The 11,334-nt window shown below is 39.0% G+C and overlaps 1 protein-coding gene across 3 annotated transcripts in view; it reads left to right on the forward strand.

Annotated features, from left to right (window-relative positions):
- The window catches only part of LOC134541616 (chymotrypsin-1-like), a 34,026-nt gene extending 23,207 nt beyond the window's left edge, over window positions 1-10,819 (forward strand). For all 3 annotated transcript variants that reach the window (XM_063385162.1, XM_063385163.1, XM_063385161.1), the window contains exons 4-7: window positions 488-623; window positions 5,186-5,302; window positions 10,075-10,236; window positions 10,580-10,819. In XM_063385162.1, the coding sequence (XP_063241232.1) occupies window positions 488-623; window positions 5,186-5,302; window positions 10,075-10,236; window positions 10,580-10,729 (565 nt within the window). In that variant the 3' untranslated portion in view covers window positions 10,730-10,819. The remainder of the gene's footprint in view (window positions 1-487; window positions 624-5,185; window positions 5,303-10,074; window positions 10,237-10,579) is intronic.
- The last annotated feature ends 515 nt before the right edge of the window (window positions 10,820-11,334 follow it).

Consider the following 11,334-nt stretch of genomic DNA (forward strand, 5'->3'; position numbering starts at 1 on the left):
CACAGTGCCCACTACTCCTGCCTCTCACACAGTGTCCACTACTCCTGCCTCTCACACAGTGCCCACTACTCCTGCCTCTCACACAGTGCCCACTACTCCTGCCTCTCACACAGTGCCCACTACTCCTGCCTCTCACACAGTGCCCACTACTCCTGCCTCTCACACAGTGCCCACTATCTTTCTTACAATGTCAACTACCCCTGATATCAGGATCGTCGGATCGGGACACGAATGCAGGTCACCAGGAACTAAAGTGTGCAATCTCGCCCGCAAGTGAAGTCAAGTGAAGATGGTCTCTATGAGGATGTCCAGTCTTCGTACACTAATGTTTATATCTCAGATGCATCAGTGGCATGTGAGTGTGCATTTAAACTCATATCACTGTCTTAAACACCAATATAACTCACAAAATAATTTGGGGGGAAGTACTTGTGTTCTCGCAGTGAAAATGAACCATTTTTAATAAGTTTTGTTGTAAACCTTACAGCTACAACCCTAAGCTGGGCTACTACTACATCCAAGCCGGCATCGTCAACTGGGAAGACAAAGGAGTCCGCTACAATGTGACCAAGGTTATCGGCCACCCCAACTACGATGCGGAAGGAGACATCGCTCTGCTCAAGGTACATTTCCGAATGCCACGATACACTTACATTGCTTGCCTGATGGCGAATATTTTACTATGTTCAATTTCATTAAAAATGTGTGGCTCAGCAAGAATGAACTAACTCAGCATCATGAACTTCCTTCTGGTTTTATTATGTTTAACATTACCCTATCAGTAGTATATGAATGTATTGCCGAGTGCAGGTTTCAGGATGTGGATGGTGAGTGGGGTCAATGACAGAATGTCATCTGACTTCATGGCGGCAATTTTGATTGACCTTGACCAAGATCGTTGTGTTTGATTTTGACTTCAGTGTTCGTATAAGAAAATATCATGTTCGCCATATTGGAGTCTGCCATCTTGGATTCTAATACTTTCTATCATTTTGTTTTATAGATCATTCCACCATTTTGTTTTCTAGAACTTTCCACTGTATTGTTTTCTAGAACTTTCCACCATATTGGAATATGCCCTTTGGAAATTCTGAAGTGACAACCATCATCTTGGGTTCTAACATCACAATCACTTTTTTTGATTCTGTCAATACAGCCACTATCTTGTTTGGTCTGCTGGAGGTCGCTATCTTGCATGTCATCACAGCTGCCATCTTGTTTTTATCCTGCTGGAGGCCACTAGGTTTGTTTTATTCACAGTCTCTTTTACCCCTAGGAGTTGTAAGAGTTAGGGGCAAATGAACCTAAGTGAAAAAGAGTTGGTAACACTCATATAAGCAAAGAGAAAGACTTAGGGTTTACTATTTTTTTTTTTAACTTTTTTACATGGCACAAAAGCAGACATCATAAAAAAAATACAATTGCGAAGTAAGATTAGTCTTAAAGGTAAAACTGCTTAGGCAATACCTAATCTTGTGCCACAATGAGAGAGCTTAATCAAAATATGTTGTGTGTGTGTTTAACATAAGATCTTCAATACGAAAATACACCACATAACAAAACATAAGATCTTCAATACGAACATACACCACATAACAAAACATCTTTATTCAAAATATTATTAGATATAAATATGCGATCATTGTCATTTGTAATGCGAATTTATTATTTTCTAAAAATCACAATGCACTGAACATTACGAACTACGTAGAAGTAGATGATCGCGCCGAAACAACCAGCAGACAACTTGCCCTCGAGAGGAGAATCGAGGCCATGACCCGAGTGACCTGAGAGCATCTAGCTCCTTCGAGTACAAGGCCATCCGCCAAACTGTTTCCAGCAAGTAACACACGCAAGGGCACCCCGAGAGTTGATGGGTCAAAAAGAGACTTGGAGTAAAACAAACCTACCTCCTTGGAGGATGATGTAATGTCCACCATCTTTGTTTCTGCTGTTTGTCCCTAAAGTACACCAGATCACTATGTTTCATGCTCATAAGGTCGATGTTTCATTACCTACCAGTGTGGTTACGACACTTATAGACATATTGTAAAGCTTGTCTAGCTTTGGAACATTGGGATAGTTGGCCAGAACCTGGCATGGACTGGGGTTTACGTGAATGGAGCAGTTTAGGTAAGCAGGGTAAATGGTATCAGGTACACAGACAATTTATTCAAACATCAAATCATAATATTTGGTTGCTGATGAAGTTACGTTAATACAATTTAAGCAAGGCTAAATACAAAAACCAAAAACATTGATTATAGACAAAACAAGCTTCGAAGGTAAGCCGGCTACACCGTAAGCGATCCCATTATACAACGCGCTGTTGACGCGAAGCAAAGGCAGTGGCAAGTATGCAGTTAAATCCAAACAATTTTACATTTTCTCAAACTGCTGCAAGGTGCAGTTACAATTAAAAAATAACAGAAAGATGTTATATTCATTACGTTGTACAAAACTACTGCGAAGTGCAGTTACGATTAAGGAAATACTTTACATAATTACGTTTGTCAGAACTACTGCAAAGTGCAGTTACAATTAAGGAAATACTTTACATAATTACGTTTGTCAGAACTACTGCAAAGTGCAATTACAATTACAGAGGGAATTTACATTAATGAGAATTAATCAAATACGTGTGACGACGTCTCAGGGGGAGACAGTTACCAATAAAAACCAAGTTGACAGTGAAGTTACATTAATGCGTTAATTCAAACTAAACAATTTTCAAGGTGGCGGCCGAAAAGGAATTTAGACAAACCAATTTAAGAATAAATGACTCTACATTAAGGTAAGGGCCACCGCCTCACACACAACTCAAACCAACTTACATTTTCCCCTGAGGTCGCACACCCACGTAGTTCTAAACTGAACCTAACCGACTACATGCTCGTAGATTACAACAGCTGACAACCGAGCCTGACTAAAATCAAGAAAGAAAAAGCTCCTGACCAATTTACAACTCTTTTTATAACATCGCGCCGCAGCGCGCGCATGCGCCAATCAAGGAGGGAGAGGGTGAACAAGTAGACATAGAACAACCACTAGGAGGGGGGGGGGGAAAGGAGGGAGAAGGAGGAGGGGAGCATAGTGCCGGAGGCCGATGCGGCGCGCACAGTTAAAACCGCTACAATATTAAATTTAATTTTTTATACAAAACAAATTTGAAGCAGAAAAAAAATATGGCGGACATAATATAATCAAAATTGAATGATTACAGCAGGAAAAAACACGATGGTAGCTGAGATATCATCAAAATGGCGGATGTGACATCAAAATTTCAAAATATCAGAATCCATACAGGTAGATTTTAAATTATTTTTAGAATCGTTTCTGATAATTTAGGTTAGTAATTGCAGAATTTCAAAGCTGTAATTTATTTAACCTGGGAGGTTGGCCCTTTGTTTCTCGCGACAGCCCTGCGTAACTCACAGTTACACTCGGCTACTCGTGCCTACATCATCCAATTATTTTGGAGATACAGTAAGTCCTCAATTTACGTCGTACCGATTTACGTCGTTTCGGATTAACGTCGCTAATGTTTGAGTACTCATGTTTCAATTTAAGTTGTCGCCGATTCACAATAACGTCGTTTACAATGACCGTAAATCTTTATTTTAACCAAAACCCCGTATATAATTCGTTTATAATTCTTTGTTTCCTTCGGTAGTTAATTTATGCTATGTAGCGTAAGCTACACGTTCACCGCCTTATCATACATCATGAGGGACGCTTCCTGCTCTCCGCTGCTCTCCGCTGCTCTCCGCGCGGTGATGCAATACTACCAGCCCGCCCGCTCGGCCACCCACGTATCTCGCACGTAGAAGTGTTATCTACTTCCCGCAACGACACAGCATTTTCTCCTGCCCCTTTTCGTCCAACTCCTTGGCACTTCAGTAGAGGTGTAAAAGTAACTAAAAAAAAGTGTACCCGTATGTATTCGTTACTATAACAATTAGTACTCGTTACTTTCGTATCGTTACTCGTTACTTCTGATACCGCATAACATGCTATGTTATGTAACAGCAACGAATCGAGTCGTATTTCGTACGCGTACAGTATGACGTCGCGTAAATAATAATAAATCGAATATAACAATTAAAAGTATTTGATAATTAACAGCTTTTGTTAACCAAGAAACAATAAAATCTCATTAGAGTAGCTTTATTATATCTCTTTTAAGATAAGAACAAAAAACGTGAAAATACGCGATAATAAAAAACAAAAACATACATATTTATAATTTGTAAAAAATACTTTCTTACGTTGTTTCTGTTCCAATCTCAAACTTTGTCTACACACACAATACCTTTAATAAACAGTAAAAAACTTGGACGACGAATTTCCAAATTATACTTTTCTTAATAAACAAACATCGTTCTTTGTAACGAATAAGCGCGCGCATGCGTAAAACATACGGAAAATGCGAGTAACGAAATGCATTCGTGTGTAACGTTTCGTTACTTGTTACTAGATGCCGCACCCGTTACTCATTAACGAATACATACGGTTTGCTACAGCTCTACACTTCAGTCGCTATGATATCATTGAGTTGGCCGGAGTTTTAAACGTGCCGTTGTTAACTTTATCGTGATTAAATGCGTTTGTAGTAGGCCTACAGTATCAGCTCACTGCAATTTATGATTTTTTCTTCATAAGATGTCTTCCAAACGACTATATATCTGTTTTTATATTTCAATCAATAAAGGTAATAAAGCAGCTGGTTAAATAACCATTCTATAAAGCTGAGAAGTACTAGTTGGACTTGTTTCCCACGCTGTTGTCATTAGCTGATAAAATTGCCCGTTGTCACGTCTGTATGCCAGCGCTTCCGGCCGACCTTGGGCCGTGGTCGGCCGGTGGCATGAAACATGGCTCATTTTGCGTCGTTTCTATTTACGTCGCGGTTTTCAGGAACGTAACCCCGACGTAAACCGAGGACTTACTGTACTGTAATCTTATTTATCATTTTGAAAGTTATTAATGTTGTTATCTACATAATATAAGTAACTATTTACAAGATGGTATAGTATGGTAGTGAAATTCAGCCACTATTTATGGTTTGGTCCTGTTGAAACAGATCCTGCAAGAAAAAAATTTGTCTGAAATTGACCCTTGAGGGAAGGAATGTATGCGTCTTGCACAACTGCATCATGAACACTGATGAGTTTTGCCTGTGAAGGTTGCAGGGCCCATCAAGTTCACGGACAACATCAGGCCGGTCGGACTGCCCAAGGCGACAGACTACCTCAAGGGCGGAGAGGCGGTGGAGGCGGTTGGCTGGGGAGCGACTAACACTGTAAGTCACCGGCCAGTTACACTCCAGTGCGACCAGGCATCTGTGCTTCTGTAGGTCGTGGGGTTTGTCAGGCGCAAACAGAAGGCGGGAAGGTTACAATGGACGTAGATTATAAAGATTATGCAACTGAACTTCAATAATTCTTCCAGTAGGCCTACTTTGTTGTTTTGATAAGCACTAGGTGAGATAAATGAGTTGAAAATGTTTCAAGCAACTGTATACCAACACTCATATAGGACAAACATCCCTCCACTCATCAAATCTTTTTTTCATCCTAACTTATTATTGCTTGAGATGTTTACTAGTTTCGAGCCAATATTCTTTAGCTGCACTGCCTACATCCTCGAGACTGTCCTGTATACCTGAATCCCAGGCAATGTTCAGCGGACGCAAGAGTTTCCTATCAAAAATAACTTCCAAGGGAGAGCAACCTGTGGCGACACTATTACTACCGTTAAAATCAGTTACAATCCTGCTGGCAAACAAGGTGATACGCTCGTAATATAGTACAGTAGAATCTCGTTATAGCGAGCACGGTAATAGCGAGAACACTGCTATAACGAGGTATTTTTGAGGAATTTACGGCGTGATCGCTTGAAACGCGCTTTTGTTATTTGTCTGCTTTATCTCCACCCCTCTCGCTCGCCACTAGACATCTTCCCGTTGACGCCTGTCACATTCTTCAGCCTTGCAGTCGTCACCTAAGTGCGTGGCTTTAAAAATAGAATCCCATCCTTTCTTTCTTTTATCAAACTTCCGTTAGTTATCTGTGCCGTCTGCCGTGTGTAGACATTTGTTTTTATAATCGCGTATTTTCACGTTTTTTTATTATCTTAAAAGAGATAATATTAAAAAGCCGCTCTAATGAGATTTAATTGTTTCTTGGTTAACAAAAACTATTAATTATCAAATATTGTTAATTGTTTATATTCTATTTATTATTATTTACGCCACGGCATACTGTACGCGTACGCAATACGACTGGATTCGTTGCTGCATCATAACATAGCAAGTTATGCGGTATCAGAAGTAACGAGTAACGTAAAGATAGTAACGAGTACTAATTGTTATAGTAACGAATACATACGAGTACACATTTTTTCGTTACTTTTACACCTCTAGTAGGCACTACCGTATTTATTTCCGAATCGCTAGGGCAGTTTTTTTTGTAACTTTTGTTTCGGTCAGTTGTTGGGGTATCTGTCCGGGAAAGGGGTGGTGATGGTTTGAGTTTAATCCCAAATTTATTTTCTAAAAAAGTTGACAGGTTTCTTTAAATGAAAAAAGTATTGTTTTCCAGCGACTATTTCGTTTGAGGCGTACGTGCGTTGCCGCAGCCGCACTCCTGCTTTTTTGTAAGGAATTAAATCGTCGCGCTACACTAGCACCACCTGTTTGCAACATCCCGAACCAACATGGCCGCCAGCAGACTGCCCGCGTCAATGATAGATAGCAGCACAATGCTGTGTCGGCCGCGGGCCAAGCCGAGTAATCGATTGCGGGCTGAGATGCTATACTTACGTGGCGTGGTAGGGTATTCTGGTTATTTTGACGCAATCGGTGATCGCATCCGTACTTGTGGGGTATCGTTTTAAAGAGAATTCACACATCAGCTCACAGAAATGAATATTTCGTTAATATAACCTGTTATTTTCCAATTATACAGGTTTAAACACAATTTTTATGTAATTTTCGGTTAATTTTTATTTTTGGGGGGCCAAAATCTGTCCAATTCGGTTATAGCGAGGATCAAACCCGGAACCATGACACCTCGCTATAACGGGACTCTAGTGTATTAATAAAATGGTTAGTGGACTCCACCATATTCCCAGCAGGATAGTAGGGGCTAGTCTGCGCAAGGTATAATCCCCAGATAATCCGAAATAAGATAGCAGCTGACTGTATCTTTCTCGCTCGGGTACACTCGGCGGTCCCGAGTTCACCCGATCGAGCCTTCCCCCTCAGAGCGTAGCGGATCAGCCTAACTTACTACCTACGACGGTGCGCCAAAAGAAGTTTTCACTTCAAAAACTTATTATATTTTCTGGCTCACAGTCATTTAAAAACTGGCAACTTTTCAATTATGGGCCTAAGAATCACATCTGTGCATCTACTCTCATCGACTCTACTGGTGCTGGTGGAAGACTCACTACTTGTGCCGAAATGTTGCCGTGCTCGCTGCCTCGGCTCGTCGAGCGCCATGCCTTCTGGGTCAATGTTCGGTCATTGCAGGTCTGCTAGCAGTCGTCGAAGCAGGTTTCTGGAGACGTCCTGGATCTAAGCAGTCCAGTAAAGGCATGTCCAATAAGTCAATTGTGCTTACAAACAAGACAACACTCAATAAAACTAACTATTAACATTAATATTTATCCAAAATAATTTGCCCATAAAATGAAAATTTGGGGACTAGGTTGTGCACTCAAGTAACTCAGCACACACTCTGCTCTGAGTAGAATGGCACTATCTTTCTTGTAACCTTTGTCCTGAAAAGTGAAAAAAAAGGTCAGAGGAACAAGTGGAAATATGGCTGGAAGAGTATGTATGTTGAAACTTTTTACTGCAACTTAACAATTTATTAATTGAACATAAGGGTTTTATAATTCACACTATGTGATGACATGAAATTATAATATTTAAAACGCTGAACTTAGATAATCGTAACATTTATTGTACATACAATCCGGCTCTGCTTATATGAAACTGCGAACAAAAGAACTAACATAAATAATAGCCTTAAATTATAGCACGTTAGCCTTAATACAATGGGGGTGTATTGCTGTCACAGTTGAAGTATTTTGCATGTGCTACACAGCTAGCAGCTTTAGTTGCCTTCCTTATGTACACTGTCAAAAATGCGTGGATACAAAATTACTTGTGACAGGCAAAAAATATGTTATTGTGAATTAGTTATAATGTTAACTTTGGTAGAATCTAAATATACCAAAGCATAGTAGTTGAAAGAAAACTTGTGACACCATAACATAAGACCACCGGACATTACATATAAAAAAAAAGAGTACAATAAAATACTTTTAAAAAATTACAATTTATAAATGACCTCTATAAGCTCTATGTTTACAAGTGTGGCGTATGAAATAATCAAATAATGAATAATTCAAAAATTACTCAAAAACAAAGGTACCGAACATTACTTAAAATGGTTAGTTAAACTTAAAATCCATTTCACACTTTGGCAAGAAATTTCAAAGACGTGTTTTAAAGTTTGATTAATCATTTTGTGTTTATATGGAACGACTGGCAGTGTATAGAATACTCCGCGGAGATAGCTGTTTGCCTGTGCGTTGTTACTCGCCTTGCAAGTGGGTTGGCTCGCTGAACGACAATGTTGGACACCAGCTGTTGCGGTCGCACCAGGCCGGACGAATGTCCTCTAGATTGACAGACTCGTTACGGCTCGAACTCGCTGAGTGGACAGCGAGCAGCCCTTAGCATCCGCGGCGATCATCCGATTCGTGGGCTCGCATTGCAGCTTCTAGGCACGACTCAACACAATGCAATTAATGGCTGTTCAAAATTGTAGAGCACCCAAGACATTCCTCAAATTTAATTCGGACGAGACTTGGACCACTGGTAAACCAATACCTCACCTCATACAGTCACAGCACTCATTCCAAATACCTCGGAGAAGTGTGGTTTATGGTATAAAGAACCATGAAATGCACCAAGGTGAAAGATGCTTTGCATCACAGTGTGTTCACTTTGAGTTGAATTGGGGCATGGGTAGTATTACCTATTTCTGCACTCTCTCATCACCTTACAGGAGCAGGGTTATAGTTTAAAGAACTACACGAGGCGATGAGGTGGGATGTGCTATGCATCACAGTCTGGATGCAAGCGATGGCAGAGGAGGCGATACACATTACTACACTGTCTTACTTATTAGGGATGTTTTTTATGGTTATAAGAACCAAAACAGAAGTTTATTCAAATTTTACCAGTGTACATTATTGTTGAAACATGGGGTTTTAACAATATATTTTACACTCAACATGGTATAATTTTAAAAGTATGTAAGCTCTTGTTTTTTTATTTATTATATTAACTTAATTCAACTTATTTTATCTCACTGGAATAAAATAATAGACTTCTTATTGTCTCATACATATAATAAAAAATATATATAGACCACATATGTGTACTTTGCAATAGAAAGTGTTGTGCCTGACATTGAATGATCTATTTGCCCATACAAATTTAAAAAAAAACAAGACGTAATATTGGACACAATTGGCTTTTTGTATATGTTATAAATTCTTGTAGCATATTTTATACATACATTTTTGCTGCCATAAGTGTCTGAATATTTATTTTAATTAATTTAAATGTATTTTTAATCAAATAGCTACTAATCAATTTAATATAAACATGTCTCTGTTGGAGTACATACCTTCTATAAACAAATGCACATGGCCTGTTTACTTCAGTTGTTTTTGTAATTTTTTGTGAGTTCATAATACACCAATTCTGGAATCATGGGCAAAAGACAAGTGTCGGTGCTATATTCATATATAATGTGTAATCTCATATTGCATACTTCCAGTTATGTCAATCATGGATGAGATATCAACTGAGAGTATATAGTATTAACAGCAGTGAAAAGTTTTTGAGTACCTACTATTAATTTTTCTTGGAATAAGGCAGTTTCATGTAATAACTTACCACTAACAGCTATAAACTCTGACATACTGCACAATTGTTTACATTGCTGGGGATGAACGGTAAACAGTGCGAGTATCTCTCCTTCCTGGCAGGATCCAGCCACGTACCCGAAGATCCTCCATAAGGTGGTGCTGACGGTGGTGAGCTACGAGGAGTGCACAAAGCAGATCTCGTCGGCTCCGTCGCCCTACGACCAGACAGTTCTGAATGCCACCATGGTCTGCGCTGGCAAACCGAAGGGTGGAGTGTGTTACGTAAGTCGGCCTTGGATGCAATATTAACCAGCAATTATCCGTCCATCATTTAGCTTTCTCGGTACTACTACGAATACATTATTGTATGTTATATGGCTGTAACTCACAATCACTAAAATATTTATTTACACACATAACTCAAAAATAAAAGGAAGGTAGGTTTAGAACTAGTTTTCGGCAACTTTGAATACACTAAATAGTTTCAATTAATTTTTTCACGAAAATTTTTTTTTTTAATACAATTTACTAGTAGGTTGAAATATGTATACTCCTGCCAATTTGTGTAGCTATTACATATATCATGCCAGTTAGAGTGTTAAGTGTTGCACTGAATGTGTTGCAGGGGGATTCCGGCAGTGGTCTGGTGAGGGGAGCCAACTTGGTGGGCATCGTGTCCTTCGGGGTTCCTTGCGGTATAGGATACCCCGACGTGTACACCCGGGTATCCTCTCTGGTCCCGTGGGTGCACAAGCAAATCAAAGCTAACAGCTAAATCAATAACTCTCACCCAAACTCGTCATGAATGTATACATTATTGAATAGGTTTATAGTATGCTTAATAAAGTACAGTAATTATAAAAAAGTATAAGTGTTGTAAGAGAACTGATTTCTTGGACAGTAACCTGAGTTCAAAATTAACAAACCATGAATGTGTAATGAAATGAGTTTTAAGTAATTTACTTTAGTTTAAGGCAATAAAATAGCTAGAAAAAAATATTCAATGCAAAATACCCTGTGATTTACAGACTAACATATAAATTATAAACAAAGTTCTAAAAAAAGGCACACTAGACAGCAGAACGTTCACTATTTTTGGTGTTTATTTGTTAGTGGTCTCAAAATGTTCCATTATACTTGAAGGCAAAAATACTTACGCTAGAAAAATCACACAACAGGTATTCAAGCTCAAGACTTCATGAACTACAGATGACTATCACAAGAACAAAATAAGCTTAGAGATATACTGCACAGAAAAAAATATGTTAGAAACATTGATTTAAAATTATATCTTAGAATATGTTTACTTCAGAACAACAGATATTGAACTTTTGTACAAGTGCAGCACAAATACTAGAACCATGTCATTTAGAGGCACAT

The sequence above is a fragment of the Bacillus rossius genome (genome assembly GCF_032445375.1).
Source record: "Bacillus rossius redtenbacheri isolate Brsri chromosome 4 unlocalized genomic scaffold, Brsri_v3 Brsri_v3_scf4_1, whole genome shotgun sequence".
NCBI classification, from domain to species: domain Eukaryota; kingdom Metazoa; phylum Arthropoda; class Insecta; order Phasmatodea; family Bacillidae; genus Bacillus; species Bacillus rossius.